Here is a 16940-nt window from a genome sequence, read left to right as displayed (position 1 = left end):
AAAAAAATTCCCCCATGCTGGACGTATTTGTAAAGAAGCTGGGAAATCATTCCTGATGTATCAAATCATGATTTAACCCTAAGATTGAGTTAAAAAGGTTTAATTTGAACGCTAAATTTCTGAAATCTACGATTAAAACAAAATACGAGCTAGAGCGTTTTTACTAAGGCTGCATTTATTTGAATGGGTAAAAACAGTAATATTGTGAAATATTACAATCTTAAATAGCTGTTTTCTATTTTTATATATTTTAAAATGGAATTTATTCCTTGTGATGGCAAAGCTGAATCAACCATTACTCCAGTCTTCAGTGTCACGTGATCCTTCAGAAATCATTCTATGCATGCTGATTTGGCGCTCAAGAAACAGTTCTATGTATGTGTTGGAAATTATTGTGCTGAATATTTTTGTGGAAATTACTAAACTTTTTTTTCCTGAATTTTTTCAAGATTCTTTGATAAATAGAACTGAAAAGAACAGCATTTATTTAAAAAAAAAAACCTGTAACAAAAGATTTGTCATGTTTGATCAATTTAATGCATCCTTGTTGAATAAAAGTATCAAATAAAAAAACCTTACTGACCTTACATTTTTTTTCTTCCCCTTATTTAATTTTTTTAATTTGTGACCAACAATATATCAAAAATGCAGTTTCAGATTCAAACATTTATTGCATCTGACATAAGAAATCTGGTGTAGGCGATTCAAAAAAATTCAAATAAATACAGATACTCATGTAAAACAATTTTCTAATGAAGCATTATACACAATGTACAATATTTTTCTTTTTTGTCATTCTATACATTTTTTTTTTTTTTTTTTAAATAAAAACACTTTCATGCAGAATATCCTGAAAAAAAGGCAGAGCCAAAAAATGAATAGTGGCGAAAGACTGTGCTTTAAAGTAAAGAGAAAGAATATACAATCAACACACGTGCGCGTGTGTACAAGTGTGTAAACAGATTGTGCGGCCCACCCAAGCTTTGCTTATTTGCTAAGAAATAAAAGGTGAAATAAAACCACTTGATTATGTGTTTAAGATGTATATGTAATCATAAAAATTATAAAAGCCTGCACCGAATACTAAACTGAGTCCTAACAGTGTACACTGTTTATGTGTGCACATAAGGTCAGTAATCTGTGTCAGACCCCTCTGCATTGTCCACATTGCGGGACAGCATGTAGTTGTCCATGTCGATAGAACGGCAGTTATTAATAGCATAACGCAGCCGCTCCGCCATGACGGGTTGGCTAGAGTAAGGTGGGAGACGGAGCTGGAAGAAGCACGTCTGAGAGGTGGGAAGACTGTCGTACGGCTGAAAGAGAGCAGAGACAAACATTAGTACATCAACTCAAATGCCTGTTCATCCATAAAAACATGGCAACATTCTTACCCGGTCCACCTTCATGATCTGGAACCTCTGGGATATATCAGCAGTGTTAGCTGGCAGACGGGAGCGTCCCGAGACGAAGCGCATGAAGAGCACTCTCTCCTCGTTGGAGAACTCCTCCAGTGTCTGCCAGAACCACTGGACCAGCTGCTGCTGCTCATCCACCTCCCGGTACCGGACCACCTTCTTCAGAACCTCCACGCTGATCTCCGGCAGCCCGCAGACCATCTGCTCCAGCTGCCGCGCTGTTAGTAAGGAGAGCAAGGGGACAGGCACGATCCAGGACATGCCCTCTCGCACCGCCCCCACCTACCGCGCCAAACAAGAGATGAATAACAGGATCAGCTGACAAGACATTTCTAGGTGTAGATACACTCCCACATATTTGAGGAAAGGATACACCCGTTTTGACTTCAACACACCTGGCGATCGATTTCATGCAGGCGATACTCGATGGCACGCTCTACATACTCCTTCCTATTAAAAAAGGTCAGTGGTATGCTGTTTCCTCCAGGGATGATGGGAACCATTTTCCCATCAGCACTTTGGCCAACAAATGAATCCAGTGGAATCATCTATTAAAAAAGGGGGAAAAAAACTTTTAATTGATAGAAACTATAAATACTAATATAAATATTACAAACCATATGTATAATAATAATAATAATATTTGATTACAATTATTATCATTAAAATTATTCAATTCCATAATTTTTAATAACTGATTGTTCTAACTTTTTAAATGTTTTAAACTTTTTATTACTGCTGAATTTGTGTGACTTTTCTAGTAATTTGTGTTTAAAGGGTTTTAAAAATATGTTTGCTTATAATTTCGTTCTACCTGATCAAATATATTACATCTTGAAACATTAATATTCGGTGTAAATATTTCCATGTCTTTGTAAGATTTCAGTTATTTTTTCATGTCTTTTCCAGGTTTTCCAAGGCTGTGGGAATTCTAGTTCTTAAATCAAAATCAAATTTGTTGAGAGAACAAATTAAAATAAGAAATATGATTTCAGATTACATAAGTTTTAAAATAAACTAAATGAAATGTAAACCAATATTTAGTAAGTCATTTTAAGCCATCTTGTGGGGCCTGTCCCCCAGGTTGAGAACCACTGAGTTAGACTGAGCGCATGTCCCCTATGAGAAACAAGACTGTAAAAACCAGTGTATTTTGTGAGCTCCACCTCATGGAAGTTCTGCTCTGTGATGCCGCTGTCCTCCAGGTGCAAGATGCTGTTGAGTGTCTGTACGTAGAGCAGATCCACTTCCTCCAGATCCTCAAGGGTGAGAGGAATACAGCACAGCTGCTTCCACACCATTGGAGCGAGATGCAGGTCTAGAGGCTTCTTCGTGCGGATGGCCACTCCCATCAGAATACCCAGAAACTTGAACTGCAGCAGGTGCTCTTCCAGACAGGCTGAGGGATTTAACAAGAACCTGAGGACACACAAAGTTCAAGACGACCTGATCAGTTTATTAGTTTAGTGGAATACACTATTCAGACATTGGTCTGTGGCCACTCACCGGTCTCGGTTGTAGCCCACCTCTGCTGAAGCGTTGGGAGAAGGGATAAGAAGGTCCACCACTCCTGTCTCCAGCTCCTATACAGAACACCATGCCACAATTAAACACACTTTCATTTTTCATGATGCTTGTCATTTTGAATAGAGTGCTGTTGATAGATAAAATAAAATTGAAATAACGCACATTTGTAATATTTTTTATATTGTAGTACGTTTTCACATTGAATCTTCAAATAATGTAGAAACAGCAAAGATATTTTAAATATTTGTTTAATATGGCATCTTTTTACTAAGTACAATGAATAAAGGCCAGTATCACTAGTTCAGTATCATTGCTTTTCCTTTACCCTTCAAATTGCGCAAAATGAAAGTGTGAATTGAAAATATATCAGTTTTGCAACAAAAGAAACATATAAATCGCAAAAAAAGTGGTTTTTCAGGCAATTCGAAAAAGGAATATTTCGCAAAACTGCAATGGAAACAGTTTTTTCACATTTACAGGTCCCATGGCATAACAGTAGATCATTCTTTACAGAAGACGCAGTATGTTTGGACAGAAGACGAGACAAGAGTTCTTTATTAAAATCATAAAAGATAAAAGTAGTACGAGAATACTGGATTCTAAAGAAAAAAGAAATGCCACAATTTATCAAGACCTTGAAGCAGATAGGAGGCAGAAACACCCAGAAACACCTCATCCAGCTGCTGCCAAGTATAAGGGACTTTCCTTGGAAAGGATAGTAGGATAATATACCTATGTCTCCTTCGATTCAAAATAATGGCTAGTGCGGTGGCTGGGATATACGTAAACCTATCAAAATTCGTTGCCATGATTTTTGGAATGACTTATCGCGAGTAAAAAAAAAAAAGTTTTAGTTGCATAACATCGGTTAATGGAAACGCCTCAAAAGTTTTGCACAAATCTGTAATGGAAACGCAGCAACTGATACCAATATTGCTACTGATATCTCTATAAAATAGATTTTTTTTCTTTCTTATTTCTGAGGAGGAAATTAGTTATTATATCCATTCAACATTAAAATATAATTAACAGTCATAATTTTTAACATTTAATAGGCTTACATTTTTTTTACTTTTAATTTAAGTGAACTTAAAACAATCTTGAAATAACCCCAATGTAATTTCACATTTAGATGTGCCTTTAATATATTGTGTTTTATATAGTGTATATGTGACTCTGGACTACAAAACCAGTCACATGGGTCAATTTTTTGACATTGAGATTTATACATCATCTGAATAAATAAGCTTTCCATTGATGCATGGTTTGTTAGGATAAGACAATACAAGTTGCCTAGATACAACTTTTTGAAAAACTGGAATCTGAGGGTAAAAAATAAATAAATAAATCTAAACATTGAGAAAAACGCCTTTAAAGTTGTCCATTTATGTTCGCGATTGTGCTGCAGCCACTCACAAAAAGAAATGTTTTATATATTTACGGCAGGAAATTTACTAAATATCTTCATGGAACATGAACTTTACTTAATAACCGAATGATTTTTAGCATAAAAGAAAAATCGATAATTTTGACCCATACAATGTATTGTTGGCTTTTGCCACAAATATACCCATGCTACTTGTGACTGGCTTTGTGATCCAGGGTCACATATAATAATTTTATGATGTTTCTGTCTTTGTCAATATCAGCTCCCTCTGTCTAAATTATTTAATTTTTTTACATTGTGGACCCTCCTAGGTCGGCCGCTCTCTTGATTTGTGGAGCTGTTGAGCAGAACCCAGATAGTTTAAACAAAAACTGTAACACTAGCCAAAGGATGTGAGGAGACATTAGCATAGCTACTTCAGCAAGGGGGAAAAAAGGATGCAGTATTTATTACATTAAATATAAAATATTAACTGAAGAAATTAACGCATTCTTTTCGACAGCCCTAGTTTATATAGCTCACAATCGGGATCACCCTACCTGGCACATCTCTGTGATGGTGTCGTCAAACACCCCTCCAGCATCATCTGCCCCCTCCCCCACCAGCTTGACTTTCCAGGCTCGTGACGGCAGCCTCAGATCAGATGCGTTCAATTTCACAACCTGCCTTGCGATCTGCACAAAGATGGGTTTACACTTCCTCCCTCTGAGAAAACAAGAGAAAAAAATAAGATGTTAAAATTAAGATATTCTGCCTCTAATGAAAAGTAGGCAAAGATTAGGAATTAAATGTACAGTGTTCTGGCTACAATTCTGTACAAAACATGACTGACCGTGTAGATATTCTTTTGACTGTGATCTGTGGGCCGTAGTTCTTCCCCTGCACCATGGTTTTACCAATGGAGCGCACCATGGGCAGTGTGTAAACTCTAGGGGCCAGCAGGGGCCTCAGCTGACCCTGGACTATACCCCACGTACCTGCATTATAGCGTGACGTGCAGCTCTGAAATCGGAAATGAGTCATGATGGCAACATCACAGACAGTTCTCATGGGGTTTCGTCCAACAGACTCAAAGTAATGCGATAAATCGATGCAAATATGATTTGTTTGTGAGTGTTTGAGTGAGTGTATACCTGGTTGTTGGGGCTGAGGTTTAGCAGTCTCCATGAGGAGTACATGAGGTCAGAGAAGTGGTAGAGAAGGCGCAGTCGGGCTCTCAGAGCCTCCATACTGACCTCTCTTAGGGCACTGTATTGAGGAGGCACACACACGGGCAAGCCCAGCTGCAGAGGCACTGATGAACCTGAACACACAAACCATTCATCTCAACAACTGATGATCACGCATATGCTTGTTTTATTACATAATCAGGTAAAACTGAATGAATTGTAATTATTGGGTCTAAATTGCCACCTAACAGGATTTTTATGTGACTATACAGATAACAGGTCTGTCAAATTCATGTGAAACTAACAACATGTCACATAGAAAAGGAGTTTTAAAAATCTAGAATGTGGACATTAAAAAAAGGGATAAAAAAAAAAACGTAAAGGTTTTCATTTATGTTAAAGTCTAGATGGTTTAACACTGGACAGCTTTACAATGTGTTCACATTTTATTATTGTTATTATGTTATTTCAGCCCTAACAGATGTTATCTATACATACAGTTGTGGTCAGAATTAATGGCACCCCTGGTAAATATTATCAAAAATGGCTGTAAAAAATAAATCTGCATCGTTTATCCTTTTGATTTTTCATTTGATTTTTCATTCAAAGCTTTTGCAAAAAAATCGAACCTTTCATTGAAGTAAAAGAATTGTAAGTTAAAAAAAACAAACAAAAAAAAAACACTATGAAATAAATGTTTTTATCCAAAACACGTTGGCAATATTTACCTTTTTTAGCACACCAGGGTGACTAGGAACATGACATTTTCTGGCTATGACTTCTTGTTTCACAGGAGTATAAATATGAGGAAACCCAAAGGCCAAATTCCCTTAATCATCCATCAACAATGAGTAAAACCAAAGAATATAGTTCTGATGTGCATCAAAAGATTGTAGAGCATCACAAAATAGAAAGTGGCTGTTAGAAAATAGCTAAAGAATTGAAAATTCACATTTCCACCATCATTGCAATAATTAAGAAGTTCCAATCAACTAAAGAGGTCACAAATCTGCCTGGAAGAGGGATGTCTCTCTATATTGCCTTAATGCACGGTGAGGAGGTTTGAGTGGCCAAAGACTCTCCAAGGATCACAGATGGAGAATTGCAGAGATTACTTGAGTCTTGGGGGTCAGAAAGCATAAAGAAATATATCAAACAAACTCTACATCAGCACATGATGTTTGGGGCGGTTTCAAGAAAAATCCTCCTCGCTCCTCCAAAAACAAACTCCAGCATATTCAGTTGTCAGACATGAACTGGATCTTTAAAAGGGAACGGATTCTATGGTCAGATGAAACTAAAAAAAAGAGCTTTTTGACAGCAAAAACACTAGATGGGTTTGGTGCAAACAGGGATAACAAGTACCCCATGCCTACGGTTAAATATACAGCTGGATCTTTAAATTTGTGGGCCTATTTTTTTGCTGGAGGTCCTGGACTTCTTGTTCAGATACATGGTATCATAGATTCTATCAAATACTAATAGATAAAAAAATCTAAACCTTACGGCCTCTGCTAGAAATCTTATAATGGGCCGTGGTTGGTTCTTCCATCAGGACAACGATCCAAAACAAACATCAAAATCAACACCAAAATGTGTTACGGAGCAAAAATGAAGCTTCTGCCATGACCGTCCCAGTTCCCTGACCTGATGAGTGGACTGAACTGAAGAGAAGAAGCACCGACATTGATCTGGGAATATAAAGGATCTGGAGAGATTCTGTTTGGAGGAATGGTCTCTGATTTCTTGTCAGGTGTTCTCCAAACTCATCAGGCATTACAGGAGAAGACTCAGAGCTGTTATCTTGGCAAAAGGAGATTGCAAAAAGTATTTAATAAAAGGGTGCCAATATTTGTGGCCAGCGTGTTTTGGAGAAAAACATTTATTTCATAATGTAAAAGAATTGAAAGTGCGGGGTAAATCACTTCATTTGATCATATTTACCAGGGGTGCCATTAATTCTGACCACAACTGTCTGTCTGTCTGTCTGTCTGTCTGGCCTAAAATTAACACTCGCCAAGCACGCAAAATTTCGATGAATCCTAAAAATGCATGAACTTGAACAAACGTGAACGATGCTCGGGACAGTTGACGAGCCAGCACTGCATAATCACCAAAGTTTAAGATCCTTGTCAATTTAAATATTCAAGTGCAAGAGGATGCGAAAGGAAGCTCATTTCGTTACTCGCTGTGTGGGAAGTTTTGTGTGCGCGCACACACCTTCAGCGCGTGCCCAGAAAGCTGTACACGCTCAGACAGCGCACAAATACAAGAACTGAACTCTCTTTCACATCTTCTTGCACTTGAGTGGACAAATTCACAAAATTATGTAAAAGAATTGCGAGTATCCCAGTAAACATAGTCAGTTATGTCTTAAGTGAACGTAAACAGTTTAGAAACAAAACAAGTGTCAAGTATCAGTATATTAGATCTGTGCATTCGTTCTTAAGGTTACATCAGCTTATTTATAAAAAGTAAGCCTAAGCAAGCCATTGTTTATGTGTCTGTACCTGGAGCACGTGGCGGTACAGGCGGTGCAGTCCATGCTGCACTGTGGCAGCGACCTGCAGATATCTGCTGGATGTTTTTGCCTTGTAAAGCACTGAGGAGGGTCGGCTCTCTGACATGATTGGTGTGGCCCAAGCCCAGCTTAAAAAAAGAAGAAGATTTTTTTTATTTTGTTGCAAACCATTTTATTGTTCAGTTATTACATAAAAACAATAGAAAATGGGAAAGATTACGAGTTTGTTAAGTCCCATATAGTAAACACACACCTGTCCCTCTGAGTTGCTCCCCCAGGCGTAAACCTCTCCAGTTGAAGAGAGTGAAAGTGTGTGCTCGGCCCCAACAGCCACATCCTCTATAAACACATCTGTTAAAGCTGGGACCTGCTGAGGCCGGTTATGATTTCGTGCTCGACCCTCCGGCAGACCAATCAAACGATCTGTTACATTAAAGCAAAAACATTAAGAAACCCGATGGATTGGATGCTTTGACAGTTTATAGAAGTGTACAGTTCCTCCCTGAGACAAATATGCACCCATGTGTGCACATGGCTTACCCTGCCCAAATGTGAACACGTTTCCATCTTTGGTTAAAGCAACAGAGAACTGTGTGCCACATGCCACCTTCTTTATTCCAATTCCACACAAAACATCCACTTTCTGTAAAATAACAAACACACACACTTAATTTAGTAAAAACCAAGAGTTTATAACATGTAATATGCTTAACTGGGTATTCTTGTGAAGGTGTTGTCACATAAATATGTCAGTAGTGGTACCTGAGGGGAAGATTTGGCTGTAGAGTTTCCCAATCCCAGTTTGCCATAGTCTCCATCTCCAAAAGCCCAGACGGTCATTCCATCAGCCGATACTGCCAAAGTGTGATTCAGCCCACATGCAACCTACACACACGGATGTTAAAATGAACATCAATTAAAATTGTGTATATGTGAAGTGCCATTCAAAAGTTCACATTCTAGGATTCGAAAGTCTAATTTAAACCTGCAAATAAACCAAGTTTCAGAATTTAATTGATTTAAAGCAAAAGAGGATAAACAAAATTAATTAATACATTATATGTATAGAATGTATATATTTTTTACATTTAAAAAAAGGAAGTATTTTCACAAGTGAACTCAGACTTTTGAACAGCACTATAAAGGATGTATGAAGTGTGTCTGTAGCTATTACACAGTTTTACCTGGCCGACCTGGTGGCCCTCCAGCGCGCTGACTCTTTCTGGTAACTTTTTGTTAGAAGTGTTTCCAAGTCCCAGTCTGCCATAGTCTCCATTACCAAAGGAAAAGAGCTTTCCATCTGCAGTCACCACTGCTGAGTGCTTAAATCCACACGACATCTGCACAGGAACAAACACCATTATTCATCATACACACCTTAGAGAGGAAGAAGAAGAAGAGGAGAACTGCCCGCTGGAGAGGCATCTGGATGTATTAAAGAGTGAGAGTGAATGTGAGAGGTGTGTTTCCGACCTGGACCACCTCCTCTCCCTGCAGCGCTTCTATCTGCCGCGGTCTGCGCTGTCTGTCGCTGTTGCCATGGCCCAGTTTTCCGTAATCTCCATCTCCCCAGCTGAACACCTCACCACTCTCAGTTAGAGCCATCGAATGGCCATCAGACCCACAGGACGTTACCAGCTGGGTCACCACAAACCCTGCACAAAAATGCATCACATCACTGTTAAAGCTTCCAGGGTATTGTAAACATCTATAATGAAAGTCCTTCAGAGTTTGTGTGTGATTGCAGCATGCCTTGCAGGGCAGATATAACAGTGAGGACGTGCAGATCGTCTGAATTTCCTTGTCCGAGGCGGCCGTAACTACCCTCTCCACATGCAGACACGGTCCCATTAGCTTGGATCACAAATGTGCAGTTCTGCCCACACACAACCTGACAATACAAAAATGATAAATTACATGAATTTGTATTTATTTGATTTGTACGACAGAATATTATAAATATCAAACTTTTGAAATTTGAAAAATAAAAATAAATTTGTGTGTGTACAATCATACCAGTTGGGCCTGAGAAAAAGAGGGAGCAAGAGTTGGCACCATAATATTTCGCCCAGCCTCTGCAAGCTGCCCATGCCTGCCAGCACCCCATAAAAACACGTCACACTTCCCTCCGAGGTGCCAGTCCTTAAAATTCACAAGAGATATTTAACGGGTTAGATTTTTTTTGCAATTTTAATAATAATAATAATAATAATAATAACAACATTATATACATGTTGATAAACATTTAGCAATAAATCAGCATATTAGAATGACCATGTGACACAAAAAAAATTAAGTAATCCTCTTTGCCATCACAAGCAGAAATTACATTTTAAAATATTTAAATTGTAATATTTCACAATATTATTGTTTTTACTGTATATTTGATCAAACAAATGCAGCCTTGGTGATAATATGTAAATCAATTGACATAAATATATATAAATATATATTTCTATCCCTTTTATTTGCTTTCACCTCTGGTCTGGAAGTGGCCCAAGACATGATCTGCTCATCTATCCCAGACAGCCACTTGCTGTTGTCCTGTGTGTGACGAAAAGACTGTGACCATCATCAACAACAGTTTATTTTTCACCATCAAATCATTAAATATGGCAGTCTCACAGGAGAAGTGTATGTTTAATCGCCCTCACCATAAGCAATGCCAATTTGTCCTTGGCCACGGGCTCCAGGTCCGGGACGATGAAAGACTCAGGAAAGGTGTGTCCGCGCACAAGGGCCTCGGCCGTTTTGACGGTGGTGGAGAAGCAGTGAAGCCACGCCCACTCACTGCTGGCCCAGGAGCCGGGGAAGGGGGCGGGGGATGAGCCAGGCTCAGGCGGGCAGTGGGCCAGATGAGGTGGGACAGGAGGATGACACAGTAGAGCGTCCAGCTGCAGACCCACCGCCAGAGACGCCAGACACTGCATGTAAGGACTGTGGACGAGCTGCTCCCCACACACCACATGAGGCTGAAACACACCAAAATAAACCAGGTATAAGAAACAGAAATTACCTCAACAACAACTCAACATTTAGCATTTTTCCATGAATACTATTTGCTAAAATTATATCAGTTTTGAGTACCTTCTCATATGCGTACTGCTCCTGAAGCATGATGGGAAGTCTCTCCAGGAAGGCTCTCATGCATGGAGCCATATTCAGTCCCACAACACCCTGCTTCTTCAGCGCCGTGCGGCAGGTTGCTAATACGTGATTGGTTGCCATAAACTCTGCTGAGCTATTAACGACCAGCACATCCTGCAGAACAAGCACAGACTCCAATAAGCAACATCTTTTCTAGATATTAGATTTTTTTTTAAATACAGAAATAAAAAATAATAAATGAATGAAAATCAACTAAAATTGACATTTTCAGGATTATTTTACCTTTGAGCGATTGGAGCAGACAGCTACACCCACGTCAGGGATCCAAACTGTGTTGTGAATCGCTCCAGATCCTGCAACTACTGTTTGCAGCACTGATCCATCCTACACGTATAAACATACACACAAACGTATCATGAAAACACTATTGATACTTTCAAGTTTGTTTGTTAGTATTGTAAGTTTAGCCTGTATGTGTTTATAAAGTGTGCGTCCATGACAGACACTGACCCGCAATGACCAGATGTTCAAAAGTCCACCAACCCCACCGGACACCAAAGCCAGCCCATCTGGACTGAATGCTACTGTCCGCACAGGACTCATGTGACCCCGGAGCTTGAACACACACACTGCTCCTTCACTCCGCTGAGGGTCTAGCTGGAGGGAGATCAGGGAAGTCACATTAAAAACACACAAACGTACATTCAAGGATAGGGAAGAACAGATAGCAAAGTATAATTCAGAGGTTTTTAAATTGCTTAGATGTATGGACGCATTACCATCAGTTTGGATTTGGATTCTGATTCCCACCATGCATCAGGACAGGCAATGCTGGACTGAGAGTATGACGAAGGGTCCTGCGGTACAGTCCACACAGATACAAGGCCGTTCTGACAACATCTGTGAGACAAAGAGTACACGTTTTAATTACCATATTCTTAATTTAGGACATATTTCACAATGCACACATTTTTATGAAATAAATAAAGTGATTACAAATACTACAGAAAAATAATTACATGCTAATGAAACATTGTGAAACATGTAATTGGAAAAATAATTTACATTACAAACTTACCAAAAAATAAACCAATAACAGTAACGTTAATAATAATATAATTAAAATAATGTTTATTTGCTATATACTGAAATATCTACTCCTTATATCCCAAGCAATGGCACTTTAAATAATAATAATAATTTTTATGCAAACTACCCTTAAAAATTTGGGGGTCGGTAAGATTTCTTTTTCAACATGCACACATTAAATTAATCAAAAGTAAAGTGAAAATTTAGCTCTGCCATAACACAAATAAATTACATTTTAAAATATATTAAAACAGAAAACAGCTATTTTTAATTATAATAATATTACAAAATTATTGTTTTTATGGAATTTTTAATCAAATAAATACATTTATTTGATTAAAAATCCTTGTAAAAATCTTTTTGTAAAAATGACTAAATGTTTTTTTCGTCAATAATCCAAAAGCCAGTGGAAAATTCCTACTGGGTTTTTGATGAGGGAACCAGGGTGATGCTAACTTCCGGGTTACCCTACAAAAATATGTCATCCCTGCACCACTCAATTGGATTTAGCACTCTTATGTATTAGCGTGCACACTGTTTGTCTGGACATACGTGGCAAACATGTTGAGAGGTTTAGGTCCAAGACCAGAGAGGTTGCACCAGGCAACAGCATTGACAACAGCAGGGTGGGCGATACTTTGCAGACATGTCCAGCTTTGGCCCAAACCTGTCCCCGACCCCATCCACAGACGCACAATCTCCTCTTTAGCACAGCTTATTAACACTTGTCCACCTGGAGCCCAGCGCAATGAACTGATGCTTTCCTACAGTCACAACATACAAAGAGAGAACAAAGATTTGACTGTCAGTGGATTGATGAAGGCATGTTAAATTGCTTCTTCACACAAGGATTTTTACAGACAAGAATGTGTGAAAGTACTGTATGTGAATGCTTGTTTATATGCGTGTCAGTTTATGATGACTCTAACCTTATGGGCATCAATAACCACCACAGATCCATTCTCTAAAGGCTCCTTCGAACCAATCAGAAGCCTTCCATCAGCATATCCAACTGCAAAGGGCCGGTCCTCACTGTACCATGCGATTTGCATTACAACCACTATAGAGATCAGCACCAAACATGGATACACACATGAAAAAAATACCCTAAAGAAATCTTGTTTACAGTTTCACAAAGCTAGAACAAACTGGGTATAATCGCATGCAAGTATGGATTTTGTAAATGTCAGTACCGTCTTTCCTGAAGCAGTGTTGGAGTTCAGTTCTCTGCATATCAGAATCATCAAGAACCTCGAGAAGTCCCAATGTCCCATCCATGCGACCCACCAATAGCAGCTCTCGAGGCTCCCCGCCCCACAGAGACTCCGCCTCCTCCTCCGGCCAAGCTAACGATGATACCCAGTGAGGCTGCAGGTCCAATGAGGCCTTCCCACCTTGTGCGCAAACACATCGTGATGCACTGATATTAAAATTCTGGGCAATTCTGATAAGCCAATTCATATTTTCTATATTAAAATATATACAATTTGTTCCATTTTGTCTAAATAAATGAAAAACAAAACACTGAAAACTACTACAAGTGAATTTAGGCATCACATTATAATATACAGTATGCAAAATTGAAATTTTGCTAACATTACATTTAACAGTGTTATTAAATCATTTTTTTGTTTTAAATGTAATCTAAATGTAAAAATAGAGCAAATGAGTAGCACAATTAAATATCCAATATCAACCAATACTGATAAATAAATAAAATCCAAAACTCAAATGTTGGCTGATAACCGGTATGGTAACAATATAAAGTACTATTATTTTTTTTATTTTTTTTTATCTTATTCAGCAAGGACACATTAAATTGATAAAAAGTGACATTTATAATGTTACACAAGATTTCTAATTTAAATAATCGAAGTTCTTTTGAACCTTCTATTTATCAATGAATATAAAATTGTATCACTGTTTCCACAAAAATATTAAACAGAGCCACTTTTTTAGACATGATAATATGGAATGTTTGTTGAGCACCAAATCAGCCTTGGTGAACATAAAACAAAAAAATAAAAATCTTATGGGTAAAATGGGTATAAACTGTAGTTTATATGGTGGTGATGGTGAGCAACTTACCATTGACTTGCCAAATGTTCACCATTTTCTCCATGGCAGCAGCCAAGTACTTCCCACTGACACTCCAGGCCACTGGAGCTAAGTTTGGATCACCTGGTGACCCCAGATTATTCATACACTCCTCCGAAGTATCATCTCTGAAGACAGACACAGAAGGCCATAAACATCACCTTTCAGACACAGGCCTAATTAGGAGAAAGAGAGGAACTCACGCTTTGTTAAAGACACATGTCTGCTGCAGGGTGTACTGGTTTTTGGTCACGCTCCAAACACGGACCGTCCCATCATTCCCACTTGTAGCCAGAAGTCCTTTTTTACTACACCACCCACATGTGATCACCTACAAGAGACCAAATGACTCCGCATCAAAAACCATCCAGTGCGGTTAAAAGCAGCCAACAGTGCTGTGGGAATCATACCCTGCTCTGGTGGGCCTCGAGTCTGAAAGTGGACCACTTCCGCAGGTCTCCTGCCACGTCGGCGAAGGTCTGTGGGCGGCTCTGATTGTCTCGGTCGTGAGCCGCCAGTGTGCGCACCAGCTGCTGCGCGGCCCATTGGCGGTGCTGCGACGAGAGTCGAGACGAGAGGCAGCACGCCGCCAGCGCATTTGCCAGCTCCAATGGGCCTACAGCAAGGGGGGCACAGGAGAGGTGGGCATAGAGAGGCGACATTAGCCCTGTGACGACCGAGCAGAACAAAGCCAGGCCGCGAGCGAGAGAAACAAACACGTGCACACAGACGGATACACACACACACACACACACAATGAGAAAAAAAAAGGTGAGAAATTAAAATGGTGGTGATTGGCGGCAAAGGCTGTGGTTTTCGAGCTGCAACACAACAAAGCTTCATCTAACAAGCCCTCTGCTGCAAAAACAAACAAATAAAGCATCAGATTTACAAGATTTAACCAAACAAAACAAAAACAAAAAAAAATGACTGGGAAAAAACTCAAATAAGTAAATAATGTGGTGGCAGTCTCAACCGACTAGCAAGACGTTAACTAACCTCTCTTTTCCAATTCAGCCTTGTCATAGCCGTGTCGAAGCCTGGCACCTTTATCAGCAAGCAGGGCAACTAGTGCCTGGGTCACCACAAAATTGGGTGATGTCACAAGCTTGTTCTCTTCTGCCACTCCCCTCAGGAAACTGGGCAGGAACTTCCTCTGGATTGGATCATCTACTGTGGTCAGATTCATCCCGGTGGCAGCTGATATCAGATTCTAGAGGAAAAGAGAGGCAGCATGAGACAAATGATTTACAGTTTTTTGTCATCTCTTTGTTTAATAGATATTCATGAGAAGATCTGGCTACCTGTGTGCACAGCTGGACCAGGAGTTTGGCAGCGCTGGGGCTGTTTGATGCCAGACAGCCGACGGCGGTACTGAGGTATGCTAAACAAGAGATGGGTTTGGTAGGCTTACTAGCCCCTCGTGGGCGCTCAGAGGATCCGGGACCTAATGCAAGGCCTGTGGACAGTCCAGCTCTACCTGCTGCAGCCAAACACATCAGACGCACCAGAGTCCTAATGTCTGTCAAGCCCAGAGACTCCAATCCTGCTGCTAAACTGCAACTAGATCCGCTGAAGAGCAGAAATATGAGTTTAGACATGTATGTGTATGTGTTTGTGTATGTGTATGTGTATGTGTATATGTATATACACACACACACATATATATATAAAAATAGTAGGGGGAAAATTGATTAACATATGAACCACGATTCTATTTTCTACCGATTCAAATTGATTCACAAATTTCAAAGACTGATTTTCTAAATGTTTGTTAATAATAACGTGATATCGTTGGAACAAATAAGGTGGCAGTCAACGGCAAGAGCAGTGCAGAACCCGGACAGTTTAGAGAGTGCAACAGGGGAAGCATTATGAATGAAGCTTACTTGACCACAACAGTTTCTATATCAACATCTTATCAATATCCGCGTTTCCACCGCAGGAACTTTGGGGTGGTACTCAGGGTGTTTCCACCACAGGAACCAGGGTCTAAATAAAGTTCCGGGTAAAAATGTCTCCCTCAGAAAGTCCCTGCTTGCGAGGTAGTACTTTTTCAAAGTTCAGGAACTTTCGGGGGTGGGACTTGGGCACTGAACATTCTGATTGGTTGAGTTCATGCCGCATTTTGATTGGTTGACTCCACACAGCATTTTATTTCATCCACCATTTTTTTAAATCTGTTGCGTTGCGTGCAGTAAGAGTTGTTTGCTATTCGAATCAACAATGTAGTTAAAAAAATACGCAGCTTATATAATGTATAGTTATCAGTACACGTAAAGTTTTTATTGCGATCTTGGCACCTCTTATGTGTACAGGTGCTTTTTACACACAAGAAACGCATTCAATGTGGAAACGAACAATACCTGCTTGTAAGAGCGAATGAACATATCATGTATCTGAGGCTAAATTTATGAATGCAAATTAAAGCAGCCACAACAACACTTACCTAACTGACAACAGGGACAGTGCTCTCATGACCATTGTTCTGGCCAACAGGACTTGTGCAGCTGCAGTGACTCTTTTCAGAGCCACCAGGCGATCAGCAGACGTCTGGAGACCTGATGCCTGCTCCCCCAAAGACAACCGACCTGATGAACTTTTATCCACTGAGCTCTGGCAAC

The 16940-nt window shown here is 39.5% G+C and overlaps 1 protein-coding gene across 8 annotated transcripts in view; it reads right to left on the bottom strand.

The window, feature by feature from the left end:
* Window positions 1-651: 651 nt before the first annotated feature.
* herc1 (HECT and RLD domain containing E3 ubiquitin protein ligase family member 1) overlaps window positions 652-16940 on the bottom strand; it is a 47004-nt gene continuing 30715 nt past the window's right edge. For 3 of the 8 annotated variants that reach the window (XM_082149704.1, XM_082149705.1, XM_082149706.1), the window contains exons 48-78: window positions 16766-16940; window positions 15621-15888; window positions 15316-15529; window positions 14727-14932; window positions 14520-14647; window positions 14308-14444; window positions 13413-13613; window positions 13149-13279; window positions 12772-12983; window positions 11910-12030; window positions 11641-11787; window positions 11413-11514; window positions 11110-11283; window positions 10677-10994; window positions 10501-10566; window positions 10039-10164; window positions 9775-9913; window positions 9496-9677; window positions 9207-9362; window positions 8785-8907; window positions 8563-8665; window positions 8276-8445; window positions 8012-8150; window positions 5466-5635; window positions 5165-5334; window positions 4872-5037; window positions 2925-3001; window positions 2585-2837; window positions 1814-1966; window positions 1395-1700; window positions 652-1316 (exon numbers count right to left, since the gene is read on the bottom strand). In XM_082149704.1, the coding sequence (XP_082005830.1) occupies window positions 1131-1316; window positions 1395-1700; window positions 1814-1966; window positions 2585-2837; window positions 2925-3001; window positions 4872-5037; window positions 5165-5334; window positions 5466-5635; window positions 8012-8150; window positions 8276-8445; window positions 8563-8665; window positions 8785-8907; window positions 9207-9362; window positions 9496-9677; window positions 9775-9913; window positions 10039-10164; window positions 10501-10566; window positions 10677-10994; window positions 11110-11283; window positions 11413-11514; window positions 11641-11787; window positions 11910-12030; window positions 12772-12983; window positions 13149-13279; window positions 13413-13613; window positions 14308-14444; window positions 14520-14647; window positions 14727-14932; window positions 15316-15529; window positions 15621-15888; window positions 16766-16940 (5219 nt within the window). In that variant the 3' untranslated portion in view covers window positions 652-1130. Of the gene's footprint in view, window positions 1317-1394; window positions 1701-1813; window positions 1967-2584; window positions 2838-2924; window positions 3002-4871; window positions 5038-5164; window positions 5335-5465; window positions 5636-8011; window positions 8151-8275; window positions 8446-8562; window positions 8666-8784; window positions 8908-9206; window positions 9363-9495; window positions 9678-9774; window positions 9914-10038; window positions 10165-10500; window positions 10585-10676; window positions 10995-11109; window positions 11284-11412; window positions 11515-11640; window positions 11788-11909; window positions 12031-12771; window positions 12984-13148; window positions 13280-13412; window positions 13614-14307; window positions 14445-14519; window positions 14648-14726; window positions 14984-15315; window positions 15530-15620; window positions 15889-16765 lie in introns of all 8 variants that reach the window. The other 5 variants (XM_082149699.1, XM_082149702.1, XM_082149700.1 and 2 more) reach the window with 3 other exon arrangements.

The sequence above is a fragment of the Leuciscus leuciscus genome (assembly GCF_965113295.1).
Source record: "Leuciscus leuciscus genome assembly, chromosome: 2".
NCBI lineage: Eukaryota > Metazoa > Chordata > Actinopteri > Cypriniformes > Leuciscidae > Leuciscus > Leuciscus leuciscus.
This window is presented reverse-complemented; position numbering and strand designations above follow the sequence as displayed.